Source organism: Mustelus asterias, chromosome 5 (genome assembly GCF_964213995.1).
Source record: "Mustelus asterias chromosome 5, sMusAst1.hap1.1, whole genome shotgun sequence".
In the NCBI taxonomy this organism is placed as follows: Eukaryota; Metazoa; Chordata; class Chondrichthyes; order Carcharhiniformes; family Triakidae; genus Mustelus; species Mustelus asterias.
The window spans coordinates 17,153,460-17,170,959 of record NC_135805.1 but is presented as its reverse complement, the minus strand read 5'-3'; the positions used below and the strand labels follow the sequence as shown (position 1 = coordinate 17,170,959).

The 17,500-nt window shown below is 41.8% G+C and overlaps 1 protein-coding gene across 1 annotated transcript in view; it reads left to right on the top strand.

Annotated features, from left to right (window-relative positions):
• Window positions 1–14,612, top strand: part of LOC144493383 (EH domain-containing protein 3) — a 94,576-nt gene extending 79,964 nt beyond the window's left edge. Inside the window, exons 5-6 of the mRNA XM_078212219.1 lie at window positions 6,215–6,379; window positions 9,813–14,612. Of these exons, the coding sequence (XP_078068345.1) occupies window positions 6,215–6,379; window positions 9,813–10,340 (693 nt within the window). The 3' untranslated portion in view covers window positions 10,341–14,612. The remainder of the gene's footprint in view (window positions 1–6,214; window positions 6,380–9,812) is intronic.
• The last annotated feature ends 2,888 nt before the right edge of the window (window positions 14,613–17,500 follow it).

Sequence of the window (17,500 nt, the reverse complement as noted above, 5' to 3'; positions counted from 1 at the left end):
GTTCATGTTCAGATGCAATAACATCTGGACAATATACAGGCTTGGGCTGACCAGTGGCAAGTAACATTTGCGCCAGACGATAGCCATCACCAATAAGAGAGACTTTAACCACTGCCCTTTGACATTCAACAGTGTTGCTATCACTGAATCCCCCCCACTGTCAACATCCTTGGGGTTACCATTGACCAGGAACTCAACTGTACTCACCAGTGGCTAAAAGAGCAGGTCAGAGGCTAGGAATACTGCAGCAAGTAACTCACCTCCTGACTCCCCAAAGCCTATCCACCTACAAGGCACAAGTCAGGAGTGTGATGGAATACTCCCCGCTTGCCTGGATGGGTGCAGCTCCAACAACACTGAAAGCTTGATTGGCACCACATCTACAAACATTCAATCCCTCCTCCATTGATGCTCAGTAGCAGTAGATAGTACATACTATCTACAAGATGCACTGCAGCAATTACCAAAGATCCTTAGACAGCACCTTCCAAACCCATGACCACTTCCAACTAGAAGGACAAGGACAGCAGATAAATAGGAACACCACCTGCAGTTCCCCTCCAAGCCACTCACCATCCTGACTTGGAAATATATCGTTGTTCCTTTGCAGTCGCTGGGTCAAAATCCTGGAATTCCTTCCCTGACGGCAGTGTGTCAACCCCCCCAGAACATGAACTGCAGCGGTTCAGGAAGGCAGCTCACCGCCTTAAGGGCAACTAGGGATGGGCAATAAATGCTGGCCAGCCAGCAATGCCCATGTCCCATAAATGAATTTTAAAAAGCTATATAAGAACTTGGTTAGGCCGCATTTGGAGTATTGTGTGCTGTTCTGGTCACCACATTACCAGAAGGACGTGGAAGCTTTGGAGAATGTAAAGAAGGTTCACCAGGATGTTGCCTGGTCTTGAGGGTGTTGGATATGAGGAGAGGTTGAATAAACTAGGATTGTTTTTCCAGTAAAATGGAGGCTGGGAGGAGACCTGATAGAGGTCCACAAAATAGAGGGGCATAAACTTGCACGTATGGTGTGCTGCCCTTCATCAATCGAGGGATTGAGTTTCGGAGTCGGGAGATAATGATGCAGCTTTATAAGACCCTTGTCAGACCCCACTTGGAGTACTCAGTTCTGGTCGCCTCGTTACAGGAGGGATGTGGAAATGATTGAAAGAGTGCAGAGAAGATTTACAAGGATGTTGCCTGGATTGGTTGGCATTCCTTTGAGGATAGGTTGAGGGAGCTCGGTCTTTTCTCCTTGGAGAGACGAAGGATGAGAGGTGACCTGATGGAGGTGTACAAGATGTTGAGAGGTATAGATCGGGTGGATTCTCAGAGGCTTTTTCCCAGGGCTGAAATGGCTGCTACGAGAGGACAACGGTTTAAGGTGCTGGGGAGTAGGTACAGAGGAGATGTCAGGGGCAAGTTTTTCACAGAGGGTGGTGGGTGAGTGGAATCGGCTGCTGTCAGTGGTGGTGGAGGCAAACTCGATAGGGTCTTTTAAGAGACTTCTGGATGAGTACATGGGACTTAATAGGATTGAGCGTTATAGGTAAGCCTATATATAAGCCTAGGTAGGTAGGGACATGACCGGTGCAACTTGTGGGCCGAAGGGCCTGTTTGTGCTATATTTTTTCTATGTTCTATAAACTGGATGGATAGTCGGAGCTTTTTCAAGAGTGAAACTGTCAATTACAACAGGGTACAGGTTCAAGGTGAGAGGGGGAAAGGTTAAGGGAGATTTGCGGGGGAAGTTTTTCATGCAGTGTGGTGGATGCCTGGAACGTTTTACCAGAGGAGGTAGTGGAAGCAGGTACACCAGCAACATTTAAGAGGCACCTGGATGGGTACCTGAATAAAGGAATACAGACCGAGTAAGGGCAGAAGCTTTTGGTATAGTTAGGGCATCATGACTGGCTTGCAGGGCTAAAGGGCCTGTTCCTGTGTTGTACTTTTGTTTGTTCTTTGTTTTAACCCTTCTTAAATAGTGGAACCACATTAGCTGTTCTCCAGTCAGCATTTCCCCAGTGGCCAGAGTGGAATTGAAAATTTGGGTCAGAGCTCCTGCAATCTCCTCCTTGCCTCCCACAGCAGCCTAGGACACAATTCATCTGGACCTGGAGATTTATCCAGTTTTAAGGCTGCCAATATCTTGTCCTTCCCTATGCCAATTTGCTCAAGAACCTCAGTCTCTCTCTCCCTGAATTCCAATACCATTGTCCTCATTCTCTTGGGTGAAGATGGGTGTGAAGTGTTAATTCAACACTCTGTACCAATGTCCTTAGGCTGCACCCACAGGTTTCCCTCTTGGTCCCTAAAGGGCCATAATCCCTGGTTATCCTTTTCCATTGATGTACTTACAGAATATCTTTGGATTTTTCCCTACTTTTACCAGCCAGAGCTTTCTCGTATCTCTTTGCATTCCTAATTGCTTTTTTAAGCTCTATACCTCTACTGATTTGTTCCCCTTGTACTTTCTAATGGCCGCCTTTTCCTTCTCATTGTATCCTGAATATCTCTGGTCATCCATGGTTCTCTGGGCTTGTTATTCCGACCTATCACCCTAGAGGGAACATGCTGGGCTTGCACCCTCCCCATTTCCTTTCTGAATGCCTCTCAATCGGACTCTGCCTGATTACCTTGAATTTTTCTAAATGTCCTGCTATAGCATCTTTTATAGCTTTTATAGCCATTTTCTCTCTGATAGATGTTGGACTAAATGGCCTGTAGTTTCATGCTTTCTGTTTCCCTTTTTTAAATAAAGGAATTACATTTGCTCTCTTGCAATCTAATGGAACCTTCCCCAAATCTAGGCAATTTTGGAAAAATAAACCGAACACATTATCTATCTCCCAGGCCACTTTGAAGATCCTAGGGTGAAGTCCATCAGGACCTGAAAACTTGTTAGCCCACAGCTCTGACAATTTGCGCTGTACTACTTCCCTGGCAATTTGTAATTCGTGTTCCTCCTTCCCTTCCATTTCCTGATTTTTATATCATTTCTGGCATGTTACTTGTATCCTCTATTAAAAATCTGTGCAAAATACCTGTTCAGTTCATCTTCTACCTCTATTTTCCATGATTCATTCACCAGGCTCACTTTCTATCCGACCAACACTCACTTTGTTAACTCTATTCCTATTTAAATATCTATAGAAATCTTATCAGTCTTTATATTTTGAGCTAGCTTTCCCTCATATTCTAATTTTTTCCCCCTCTCATCAACCTTTTAGGCATTCTTTGCTGTTTTTTATATTCTATAAGATTCTGACCTGCCACTGATTTTTGCACAATTGCATGCTTTATCCACTGACGGTTTTGTCTTGGTAATATAAATCCCTGGAAAGTCATCTCTTCGTTCTGCAGTTTTCAAATAGATCGCCATAGTGTAATCCAGTCCAAACAGTTGAGGAAAGGCTCAGCAATATGGTACAGGGACACTGGTGGCACAGTAAATAGTACAGAAACTGTTGTGAAGGATGGATTGGCCAGTCTGAGGCTGATGCTGGGACCATATGTGCAAACAAAATAATAGTCATAATGTGTTCTGATCAGCAATTAGCTCAAATAAAAACCCAACCCATTTATTGTAAACTTCTGCCAAATGTATAAAGATTGAACAAGTGATCTAGTGTTCTACTGAACAATTCAGGGGTAGGGATGAGACCCTTTTTGTTTTTCTTGAATAGGTTTACATTAATGTGAACATTTCTGTTCTTGTCTCCACCCCTACCAAGCTCAACTATTCCAAGGTTCTCATCTCGTTCTCTGTAATCTAAAACTCGTGCATTAAATGTGGTTTATAATTACCCAATGCTTACTGACCTGTTTTCACTCCAAGTCCAATGAAACCTCTCTTTAATTCCTATCCTGTGTTCCAGCCCTTGCATGTCATCACCCCTCCCTATTTCTATCCTCCCTCATCCTTCCTAGAGCTCTGAATTCCTCCAATGCTTGTCCCTTGTGTGTTGCCAATTTCCTTTCACCAGCTATAGGCAGACATGCCCTTGCGTATCAAAACCCTAAGCTCTGGAATTCACTGCCCTTCTCCCTGTTTTGAGACACTCCTGTTCCTTTGACCAAGCATTGTTATCTATCTTAATACCTCGAAGTGGCTGTGTCAAACCTTGTCTGAAACATTCCTCAGGAACTCGAGGATGTGGAAAAGATTGAAAGGGTGCAGAGGAGATTTACAAGGATGTTGCCTGAATTGAGTGGCATACCTTAGGATAGGCTGAGGGAGCTCGGTCTTTTCTCCTTGGAGAGACGTAGGATGAGAGGAGACCTAATAGAGGTATATAAGATGTTGAGAGGCATAGATGGGGTGGACTCTCAGAGGCTTTTTCCCAGGAAATGTCTGCTACGAGAGGACACTGGTTTAAGGTGCTGGGGGGGTAGGTACAGGGGAAATGTTAGGGGTAAGTTTTTCACACAGGGTGGTGGGCAAGTGGAATCGGCTGCCGTCAGTGGTGGTGGAGGCAAACTCTAGGGTCTTTTAAGAGACTCCTGGATGAGTGCATGGGACTTAATAGGATGGAGGGTTATAGGTCGGCCTAAAAGGTAGGGATATGTTTGGCGCAACTTGTGGGGCCGAAGGGCCTGTTTTGTGCTGTAGTTTTTCTGTTTCTATGTTTCCTTCTATTATATCTGGGAATACTATATACATGCAATATGCCACCTAAAACATCCACTTAAATATCAAGGTGATAATGATTGTAGGTTTCAGATAGCTGAAAACCTTTTGGGACATCTAGTCCACAGTATTTTCCATTGCATTTTTCAAAGCCAAATGGATTCTACTTCAATCTTGTCCCTTCCACTGCTGAGGTCGAGAAATGTGGTTTTCCATTTTGAAAATCAAAAGTGAAAATGCTCTAAAGTTCCTAGTTTGAGCTGATGTTTGTCATTCTCTCAAAGATTTCTCTACCAACATGGGGGAAATTGTACTCTTAGAATTTGACACAAAACAGAAAATGTAGCATTGGTGACTCATTGAGTCTAATTTGCTATACCGAATTGGTGTTCTGCTTTTTAATTCTGAACTCCATTAAGCAGATTTTATTTTAAGTGTTGGACATTTTTAACATGGTTTGGTTTTGAGCAGAGTTTGATCTATAAAAGGATCACATTCAGTACCTTTTTGTTTAAAATTTGTTCCTGGTATGTGGGCGTTGCTAGTATTTCTTTGCCAACTGCTCTTGAGTGGTAATGAGTCATTGCCTTAAACCACTGCTGGCTGAATGCTGTTGATGCACCAACATGGGCTGTTTAAGTAGTGAATTCCAGTGCTGATGATGGAATGATATATTTCTGAGTTGAAATGGTGTGTATCTTAAATTGCAAATAGCATAAGCTATGTATTCCAACTCTTCACTCAACTCCAGTATCAGTCTTGTATATCCTCCCATTATAGTTTATTTGCTCATTCATAGTTAAGATTATCCTACTGACTTCACCATTGTGACTGCAAGAATAATTCATTGAAACATTTCTGGGTGTTCTCATGGTATTATTAGTTCCATCTACCAGTGATTGCAGAGGGACTGGTCTATTCAGAATGCTGAAAGGAGAAATGTAACGCAGGAAGGAAAGGTGTGTTTGGTGGTTGCATCACACTGAAGGTGGCAGAGATTGTGGAGGATGATCTGTTAAATATTGAGGCTGGTGAGGTGGAAAGTGAGAACAAAGGGAACCAGAGTGGTTCTGAGGGAACAGAAATTGGGCAAATCTGTTGCGAAAAGAGGAAAACTTGTAATTAGTTCGGTGTAGCTGTTGGGGCTGATTTTGCTGAAGCATTGCCACTGATTTTTGATTTTTAAAATATATTTTTTCTTGTTCATAATTTGTGCGATTTACTTAACTGCGTCACCTTAGAGACTATTCTGAGTCAACTATGCAGTGAGATCTGGAGTAATTTGTAGACTAGACAAGATATGGATAACATGATCTGCACCATGAGGACATTAGTCAAAAGATGGATTTTCTTTCTTTAGTATTATTTGAGAACTTTCAAGACTTAATTGATGTAGCCCCACAGATAACAAGATTATAAAGAATGCAGTTTGCATCTTGTTATGGTGGTAAAATATTGAACTCTTACTTCTACTGTGACATTGTAACCCCACACACAAATGAAAATTATTCTTCGGTTGCCCAAAATATGTATTTGAGTATTTAAATTAATTGTTCATTTATTTTAAAATGATTTTCCTGTTCCCAGGTTCATGCCTACATCATCAGTGCCTTGCGGAAAGAGATGCCAGCTATGTTTGGTAAAGACAGCAAGAAGAAAGAACTGATCAATAGCCTCGGAGACACGTATGCTAAGATTGAACGAGAACATCAGATCTCCCCTGGGGATTTTCCTAACATGAAGAAAATGCAGGTATGTTTGAGTTGGGTAGCTTTACCTTGCAACTTTGTCATATTGCTATTGCGGACATTTAATATAGTATTATAACAGAATCAGAATTGTTAACGATAGAAAGAGGCCATCTGACCCATGTCTGCGCAGACTCTACAAAGGAGCAATTCACTAATGCTGTTTCCCTGCTTTCTCCTGTAACTGGACATATTCTTTCTTGAATGCTTCCATTTGAACTTGCCACCACCTCTCACACTCAGGCAGTGCATCCCAGATCTTGATCACTTGCTGCATCAAAGCATTTTTCATGTTTTCATTTGTCAGTTCCTTAAATTTGTGATCCAAATGTGTTGCAAACTGGCATCGTTTTGTGTTGAATCTGTTGTCTGATTGTATATAGTTTATTGTTGTGTCTATAGGAAATATTACTAGATCAATGAGTCTCCAGTCTGTACAGTGCGCTGTCTGATCTGTCATGTTAGAATCATAGGTTTGTGGCGCAGAAAGAGGCCACTTGGCCCATCGTGTCTGCACCAGCCAAAAGAGCCACCCAGTCATCTCCCATTTTGCAGCATTTGGTGCGGAGCCCTGCAGGTAACAGCACTTGGGGTGCAAATCCAAACACCTTTTTAAATGAGTTGAGTGTTTCTGTCTCTACTATCCCGTTTAGGCATTGAATTAGGTGAAAAAGGTTGTCCTCATCTCCTCTAATCATTCTACCAAACATTTTAAATCTATCCCCCTGGGGAACTAAGCTTTCTCCTAAAGTAAGCAGACCTCTCTCAATTTTGTACGTCTCGGCGAAATCTCCCTCGGCCGCCACTGTTCCAAGGAGGACAACCCCAACCTATCCCATCCTCCGTCATACTGTAATTTTCCTCAGATCTCCTCTCTCGCGTGCAATTACATTCTATAATGAGGTGACCAGAACTGCACAGCACCCAGGTTATGGCCTAACTAATGATTTGGGGGGAAAAAATCAGAAAATGCTGGATAACCTCAGTAGGTCTGGCAGCATCTGTGGGGAGAGAAACAGTGTTTCGAGTCTATGATTTCAAAGGAGGGAGAGGTGGATTGTATAACTGTGAGGGCATAGAGTAGAAGGTCAGTGATGTGTAGGAACTAGGAGAGATTGCAGCAAAGGTGTGTAGGGCACAAAAGGAAGAAAGTGTGAAGGGCTACAGAAGGTGCTGATAGTGGCATAAAGGTAAGATATCAAAATGTGTTAACAGGAGAATGAAGATCAGTGTTCCGAGAAAGCAAAACTAAAGTGACGGATGGCCTAATAAAGGAGGGTGTTTGCATAGGGACAAAATGTTTTGGATATATAAAAAATGGGTCAAGATGGAGGAGAAAGGATACAGTCTAAAGTTGTTGAAGTCAATGTTATTCCCAAGCACTGTAAAATGCCTAATCGGAAGATGAGGAACTGCTCCTCCAGTTTGTACTGGCTTCACAGGAACATTGCAGCAGGCCAAGGATGGGCATGTGGCGTGAGAGCAAGATGAGGAGATGAAATGGAAGCATAGGAAGGTTGGGGTAGTGGCATAAAGATAAAGGTTGCTTCTGAAAGGAGTGCTTTGGCCTTGAATGGTCAGGAGGGATGGGTATAGATGCAGGTGTTGCAGCTTATGTGATTTGCAAGGGAAGGGGATGAGATGAGGGTGGACCAGGGTGTCGGAGAGCAGTCCCTGTGGAATTTGTGGTAACATTATGCTGGAGTTGGCGGAAATGGCAGAGGATGATTCTTTGAATGTAGGGGCTAGCGGAATGGAATGTGAGAACAAGGACCCCACCATGGTTCTGGGAGGGAGAGGAAAGGGTGAGGGCAGAGGTGAAGCCAATAGGCTGAATGCTGCTGAGTGCCCTGTCAACCACAGGTATGAAACCTCAGCTAAGAAAAAGGCCGATATGTCAGAAGCATTGTTTTGAAGGAGCTGAGTGACCCTGGCGGAAGCCAAACTGAGCATCAGTGAACAGGTTACTGCTAAGCAAATAGCACTGTCGACAACATCTTCGACTCTTGGAGTCATAGTCATAGAAGCTTACAGCATGGAAACAGGCCCTTCGGCCCAACTTGTCCATGCCGCCCTTTTTTTAAACCCCTAAACTAGTCCCAATTGCCTGCATTTGGCCCATATCCCTCCATACCCATCTTACCCATGTAACTGTCTAAATGCATTTTAAAAGACAAAGTTGTACCTGCCTCTACTACTACCTCTGGTAGCTTGTTCCAGACCTTGCCATCCTCTGTGAAAAAATTGCCCCTCTGGACACTTCTGCATCTCTTCCCTCTCATCTTAAACATATGCCCTCTAGTTTTAGACTCCCCAACCTTTGGGAAAAGATATTGACCATCTCGCTGATCTGTGTCCCTCATTATTTTATAGATCTCTATAAGATCACCCCTCCCTCGGCCTTCTACACTCCAGAGAAAAAAGTCCCAGTCTATCTAGCCTCTCCTTATAACTCAAACCATCAAGTCCTGATAGCATCCTAGTAAATCTTTTCTGCATTCTTTCTAGTTTAATATCTTTTCTATAATAGGGTGACCAGAACTGTACACAGTATTCCAAGTGTGGCCTTACCAATGTCGTGTACAACTTCAAGACGTCCCAGCTCCTGTATTCCATGTTCTGACCAATGAAACCAAGCATGCCCAATGCCTTCTTCACCACTCTGTCCACCTGTGACTCCACTTTCAAGGAGCTATGAACATGTACCCCCTAGATCTCTTCTGTAACTCTCCCCAACGCCCAACCATTAACTGAGTAAGTCTTGCCCTGGTTCAATCTACCAAAATGCATCAATTTGCATTTATCTAAATTAAACTCCATCTGCCATTCGTCAGCCCACTGGCCCAATTGATCAAGATCCCCTTGCAATCGGAGATAAATTTCTTCACTGTTCAACTTATGGGATTCTTTTTAGATCATGGCACACTTCAAATTGGTTAATGCTAGCTCCGTCTGCAGGCTGTGGAGCATCGAGATTGTGAAAGCCATAGGCATCGGTAAGAAGTTGAAGGTTCTTCTATTGAAACAAGAATAAATTTGAGTGCAGAGCCATTAATTTCATTCGGTCTCGCTGGGTTCTTTCTGTTCAGTGCTATGCACTTATCAGTTCTCACTGCCCAGTGCTAAATTCCTGCATTCAAAGGTTTATCAAAGTGGTTAGAACAGGTGGGATGATAACTGTACAGGGGGTAGCTAGTTCAGCAATAGGTGGGTAGAAGTAGATGCTAGTGATGGCAGTAGATAGTCATTGTGAAAGAAACATTAGTCAGAAGTTATTGTTCCATCAGAGTAGGACTTTATTTTGTCTTGTGGTTATTGCCCTATTGCTATGTGTCTACTTTGGTGCAAATCTCCAAATTCACCTCTCTACTCATTGTAAAGTCAGCCAGTTTCTGATTCACGATGCTTAAGATAACGGTGTCCTGTTTTTTTTCCAGGATCTACTGCAGGCTCAGGATTTTGCCAAGTTTCAGCCACTAAAACTTAAATTGTTGGAGACAGTCGACGACATGTTGGGAAATGATATCGCTCAGCTCATGACCCTCGTACGTCAGGAAGAAACCCAGCGGCCAGTCCAAATTGTGAAAGGTGGGGCCTTTGAAGGCACAATAAATGGCCCGTTTGGGCATGGATATGGAGAAGGAGCCGGTGAGGGCATTGATGACCTAGAGTGGGTTGTGATCAGGGATAAGCCGAGCTACGACGAGATTTTCTACACCCTTTCACCTGTCAACGGGAAAGTCACCGGTGCGAATGCAAAGAAGGAGATGGTGAAGTCCAAGCTTCCAAACACCGTGCTGGGAAAGATTTGGAAGCTGGCAGACATCGACAAGGATGGCATGTTAGACGATGAGGAATTTGCGTTGGCTAATCATTTAATTAAGGTCAAGCTGGAAGGTCATGAACTACCCAGTGAAATTCCACGGCACCTGATTCCACCGTCAAAGAGAAAGCTCGCTGAGTGACAGTGGAGATCATCCTTCTTTCCTCAAGTCAAATTGAGGATATAAAAAAAACGTGGAAACTGGACAATAAATTCTTCAAACTAAGTTAGGCAGAGAGAACCATGTAACGTAACTAACAGCTTTTTGCATAGTAAAGTACTTCTATTTTCTGCTATATAGAAGGGAAAATGCAAATGTTACATTTTAATTGAAGCATGTATTCTGTAAGATTATTATCACTGAATTATGATTGGAAACCTTTTCTCTGGTTCAAAAGTCATGGTGTTGTAGGCTGAAGTCATTGTACACAAAGTATTGCATTGAAAGCATAGGCATCTTTCTATCACTAAGTGTTTGTTTCCAAGGCAGAAAATTCAGGGGTAGAACCAGCAATATGCTATCATTGTTGTGTTGGATTTGTTACTCTTCTACACGTTTCTCCCTTATTTTAAATGCTCTGAAACATCACCTTGTATATTAAGAGTACTACAGCAGTTTGAGTTGACCACTTGCATCAGGACAGCAGAATTTCTTCATCCACGTTTTTCCCCCCCCAAGCTAATAACTCCCAGTGTGGCTCCCTCTGCCCAGAAAAGTTTGCATTCCACTTAAAAAGAATGGGTGTTTATTTCAGTTTTTTGCAGCTTCTGAACCATGGTTTGAGTGCTCACCCAGTCAGCGATCTCTGTAGATGGGTAGACTTTGCAAACATTCAAAGAATCACACTAGTGTAGGGACAAGTGTTGCTTTATATGAAAGCATTGACAAGACTTTCCATCTCCTGAAGAGATGTCCTTGTTTTTGCTGAGTCATTCCACTCATGGCTTTGCTGTGATTTGTAATCTGTAACAATAGATTATAGTTTTACTGGGCTTGTGTGGTAACTCTAAAGTAAACTAGCTGACGACAACAAAGAAAAAACTGAACCAAACTCCATTGTATGGAGAATTGTATAGCAGTATAGATGAGTATTTACTGTGTACCTATTGACCAGGTTTACAATATATTGGCAAAATACATAAAACAACTATGCATTGAACAGCTAAGATACTTTCATTCATGTGCTCTGACACAGTATTCTGGCCCTTTTGCCTTTAAATGTGTAAGTGTAATAGTTTTCCACATGTTGCCTGTCCTCTCTGCTTGGTGTATGGTTTTTTTCAACTGGTCCTCTGATTACAAGTTACTATACATGGTCATATGAACTGTTCAGTACAATTATTTCCATTATGGTTGTATTGAAGACTACTGTACTGTAAGTATTGCTTGTGTGCTGTATGTGAGTTCTTTGTAACTGTTTTTCCTGTCTTGTGGAAAAACCCTCCTAGTGAATCAATCCAGTGAGATATTGAAAGTGTAGTGAATCCACAGAGGTGCAATATATTTGTACGAGGTTTACTGAGTGGGTAATAGGCCTCCTCGGATCTCCCGTTGTTCGAAAGTCAGCAAAAGATATTAAGACTGTCAGCTATTATCCTCCAAACAGTCCGTTATCCTGATGTGCTGTGACACTTGTACGAGATATAATTTCTCTGCAGGTTAGCTTGCAGTATGTTTACTGAATGTTGAACTAGTCTAGAACCTGTAGGAATACACTAACATACCTTGACAAATTAAATGTTACCCAAGCAGAAAATGAATTTTCCAAAAATGTGCACCAAACGTTGAACCAAAATCACCAACCCCAAATTATCAATTTTTTAAAAAACTACACCAATCTCTTGGTGAAAGTGGAGTGTGTGAGGAAAGCAAGTGTAGATTTTCACACTTCAGTCATTGGAATAAGTGGGAACAAGCACCTTGCTGATACTGGCACCTCCGATCAAATTCACACGAATAGTACAATTTGACTTTCAGATATTTATAGAATATTGAGGTCATTGTGATTCATTGGAACTTTAACCTCTTGCACCATTTTAAAGAAATTGTTTTTTTAAACTCCCAATTATATCATTTTAGAAAATTTAAATCTGGTTACCAATGCTTAAAAATTCCAACAGGGTTTCCATAGGTGGGTTTGGGTGTTTAGGAGCCATGGGGAAGGACCTCAAATTTGCACAAACAATATTCTGCACTTGTAAGGGAATTTTAATTTATTTGTTCTATTTTTGTTAGAGGGAGGGTGTTATGAGAACATTAAAAATTTTTTTTTTGCAGAACTGTTCCTTTAGAGTATCAAAATAGGGGTTTGGTTGTCAAGAGGTTTATTCAGGCTCATTGGACCAAGCCCCTTTTTCTTTTCTTGATTCGTGTTATGTGCTTGAGTGATAGTTGGGTTTAGTCCAACACAAAGCTCCAGGCAGGCCCTTTAAAGACACTTCTACACTTATGCTCTCTGTAACCCAGATACTGGGAACGCATTACCAAAAAAATCTCCTTTTTAATGTTGCACTGCTTTTTTCATGTTTAACATCTGCCACCAATCTCTTGCAGACCCATCAGATCCGTTGAGACTGTCTGAAGCAGCTATTGACACCAGTCTCCACAAATGTTCAGAAGCAGATAGTTTGGGTACTTTTAATTGGGGAATATTATCACGCAGTTTTCCATAGTTCGATGGTACCAGAATAATACTTTGAGGGTTAATGTACAGGGTCTGTTCACTATGGGTTTCTTGCTTCTTTAAATCCCAGGCCAGCAATATTATGCAAACACTTTCCAGTTGAATAGTTTTTGATATATTCAGATGATCCAAATAATTAGTGTGGCCTTTGGTAAGAATGTAGGACAGCTCAAATTAATCCGATAAACAATTCAGTTCTAGCCTTGACCAGTTGTGTCAGGATGCACATATTATGTCGGGCTATTATAGGAGCAGACTTCTTATTATTGTAAGTAATGGACACTCACAGCTAACGGGATATTTTCACAAAGATAGACAATTTCTCCTGTCTTCCCCCTATTTGGTAGTGCTTTTACCTCTCTTGAAAGGTTGAGACCAAAGCTTAAGGATTAGTTGACACATACATAGCACAGAACTTCCTAATGGAAACACGTTGAGCAGTACTTGGTTGCGTTACACCAAATAAATATATCCTTGTGTGCATCACTGGTTTTCATTATCAAAAAGGAGAACAAATTTGCCTGCTATTCCAGTACACTGCTAAAGAAATGCCACCGTTAATAATGTGAACTACTGTAGTTCTGTGTGTAACCCCGTTTTACTATAAGCCACCTTTGATAAACAAGTTGCTGCTGTATGAGGATATGTCTACTGAAGTTTAATACCAAATTTGTATTGACAGCAAAGTCTACTGAACAAAGGATTGTGTCAGTTTTTTGGGAAAGCCAGTGTATAATGTACTGTTTGTTGAATGGGGTATATATTCACCTTTCACTGTGATGTGGCTTGCTGCTTTGTTTTTGGCAGATGTTATAAAAATAGGTGCCCAGCTTCATAGCTGATTCTGTTTGATGGCTATGTTTCTTGCTAAGTTTGTGTATCTCCCAAACCTTCAGTTCAAATAGACCATGCTCCATTACACTCATTTACTTTGTTTGGATCCAAATGTCAAAATGGGTTGAATGCTAAACATTTATCAACTCTTCTTTAGCCCTTAATCATTTTCTGATGTGTCCCTGCTAGTGATAGCAGTATAGTGATTAATTAGAAATGGTATTCTCACCTAGGTGCAGGCTAGCACTGTCCTGGATGCATTGTGTTCCAAGTCTATTTGTTGAATGGAGTAATGATGAGTCAATCTTCCTGACCTACCTTTCTCGTCTGGAAAATTAATTTTGTAGCATTGATCAAATTTGTGTGTTTTTTTGGCATTTCATAACCAAGTACTGGATTCCCTATTTGCACTAGTTAAGTGTTACCTCATTACTGACTTTGGAACACTAAAATCAGCACTTGTTGTAAATTGGGCATCAGGCAGGACAATTTGAAACAATTGTACCTTTTTTTTAAAAAAAAACAAATGATGGCTATTCTCACTTTCAAGTCTGTCCATGTAAAGAAATGATTGTGGAGCCTTGGTGTATATCAAGTTCTCATTTATTGTGCTTCTGACAGCAGACTGCAGAGGTGAAAATGACTGATTATTCAGGTATTTGTGGTTTAGCTGCATTTTCTAATTATGTAAATAGTGTATTTGGAAATTCCATTGTGGCATTCCTGGTTTATCACAAATCTATGCTTCCAAGAGTTTGTTTAAACTTTTTTCTTCCAATATTTGTCATTTGCCAATAATATGCTATTGTATATTTATAAAATATAGATTGTATTAACAGATTTACAGTGTATAAAGCTGTGTAGTTTCTCTATCTCTAATAAAATAGTCAAACTTCTGTTGCATGCATTTTTAAAAAATAATTCAGGATGGTGGTGCAGTGGTAATGTCACTGGATTAGTAATCCAGAGACCCAGGCTAATGCTCTGGGGGCATGGGTTTAAATCCCACCACAACAGCTGGAGGAGTTTAAAATTAAATGGGTGACATTGCCAGCATTCAGCCCTGCTGCCTCATGGACCCAGGTTTATTCCAGCCTCTGGTCACTGTCTGTGGAGTTTGCACGTTCTCTCCATGTCTGTATGGGTTTCCTCCCAAGTGCTCCAGTTTCCTCCTGCAGTCCAAGGATGTGCTGGTTAGGTCATCTATCTGTGGATCCACAAGAGGTGGGTGAGATCCTAAATGAATATTTCTCATCAGTATTTACTGTTGAGTAAAGCATAGATGTTAGGGAACTTGGTGAAATAAATAGTGATGTCTTGAGTGTACATGTTACAGAGAAGGAGGTGCTGGAAGTTTTAAAGTGCATCAAGGTATGTAAATCCCCAGGACCTGATGAAGTGTATCCCAGGATGTTGTGGGAGGCTAGGGAGGAAATTGCAGGTCCCCAGCAGAGATATTTGAATCATCAATAGTCACAGGTGAGGTGCCTGAAAATTGGAGAGTGGCAAATGTTGTGCCTTTGTTTAAAAAGGACTGCAGGGAACAGCCTGGAAACTACAGGCCAGAGAGCCTCACATCTGTGGTGGGTAAATTGTTGGAAGGTATTTTGAGGATCTACAGGCATTTAGAGATGCAAGGACTGATTAGGGACAGTCAGCATGGCTTTGAGTGGAAAATCATGTCTCACATTTGACAGTTTTTTTTGAAGGAGTAACCAAGAAGGTAGATGAGGGCAGTGCAGTTGATGTCTACATGGACTTTAGCAAGGCCTTTGACAAGGTACTGCATGGTAGGTTGCTGCATAAAGTTAGATCTCTCAGGATCCAGGGTGAGGTAGCTAAATGGATACAAAACTGGCTTGATGACAGAAGTTGTCTTGCAACACCAGGTTAAAGTCCAACAGGTTTATTTGGTAGCACAAGCCACTAGCTTTCGGAGCGCTGCCCCTTCATCAGATGAGTGGGATTGCCATTCACCTGATGAAAGGGCAGCGCTCCGAAAGCTAGTGGCTTGTGTTACCAAATAAATCTGTTGGACTTTAACCTGGTGTTGAGACTTCTTGCTGTGTTTACCTCAGCCCAATGCCGACATCTCCATATCTTGATGACAGAAGCCAGAGGGTGGTTGTAGAGGGTTGTTTTTCAAACTGGAGGCCTGTGACCAGTGGCATGCCTCAGATCGGGGCTGGGTCCACTGTTATTTGTCATGTATATTAATGATTTGGAGGAGAATATAGGAGGCATAGTAAGTTTGCAGATGATACCAAGATTGGTGGCATAGTGGACAGTGAAGGTTATCTCCAATTTGCAATGGGATCTTGATCTGCCATTCATCAGCCAGTGGGCTGACGAATGGCAGATGGAGTTTAATTTAGATAAATGCGAGGTGATGCATTTTGGTAGATTGAACCAGGGCAGAACTTAGTTAAAGGTTGGGGAGAGTTCCAGAACAAAGATCGAGGGGTACAGGTTTATAGCTCCTTGAAAGTGGAGTCACAGGTGGACAGAGTGGTGAAGAAGGCATTCAGCATGCTTGGTTTCATTGGTCAGAACATTGGTAAGGCCACACTTGGAATACTGTGTACAGTTCTGGTCACCCTATTATAGAAAGGATATTATTAAACCAGAAAGAGTGCAGAAAAGATTTACTAGGATGCTACCGGGACTTGATGGATTGAGTTATAAGGAGAGACTTGATGGACTGGGACTTTTTTCTCTGGAGCGTAGAAGGCTGAGGGGTGATCTTAGAGGTCTATAAAATAATGAGGAGCATAGATCAGCTAGATAGTCAATATCTTTTCCCAAAGGTAGGGGAGTCTAAACCTAGAGGGCATAGGTTTAAGGTAAGAGGGGAGAGATACAAAAGTGTTTAGAGGGGCAATTGTTTCACGCAGAGGGTGGTGAGTGGAACAAGCTGCCAGAGGTAGTAGTAGAAGCGAGTACAATTTTGTCTTTTAAAAAGCATTTAGACATTTGCATGGATAAGATGGGTATAAAGGGATATGGGTCAAATGCTGGCAATTGGGACTAGCTTAGGGGTTTTTAAAAAAAACAAGGGTGGCATGGACAAGTTGGGCCGAAGGGCCTGTTTCCATGCTGTAAACCTGACTCTGACTCTAGGTGGATTGGCCATGCTAAATTGCCCTTGGTGTCAGAGGGGACTAGCACGGTAAATACATAGGGTTATGGGGATAGAACCTTGGTGGAATTGTCAGTGCAGGCTTGATGGGCCAAATGGCCTCTTGCACTGTAGGATTCTCTTTTATGCAATGATATATGCATATGCAAGCTCACTGGAGATTAGCCAGCAGGAGGGATAACCTTGGCTATCTTCAATTTATTCAGGTAGTTTTATAAAATCTTTTTTGGAAATTGTGGCATATTCACAAACATTTCAATTTGCCATCATATATTGACTATTGGTGTGATTTTTTAAATTTTGTGATAGTGGGTGATAAACTGTTACAGTTGCACCTCCTGAGGTCTGGCATTAATCCAGTTTGGGCAGTGTAATAATTTTCCTTTTCCTGGCAGTTAGCATAAGGGAAGTAGCAGCAAAAGTACAGTTATTCGGTTGACCTTGTCTCCACTAGCTGTTGACTAGAGCTGACTACCCTAAAGCCATTTCTGTCTCCCTGCATCCACGTATTCATCCCAAGAAAGTAGCAGGTAGAGAAAAGGATGTAAAGGAATATGGATTATTAAGTGGGTGAATGAGGTACAAATCAACTAATTGAATGCTGGAATAGATTTGAGGGGCCAAATAGAGCACTCCTGTTACTAT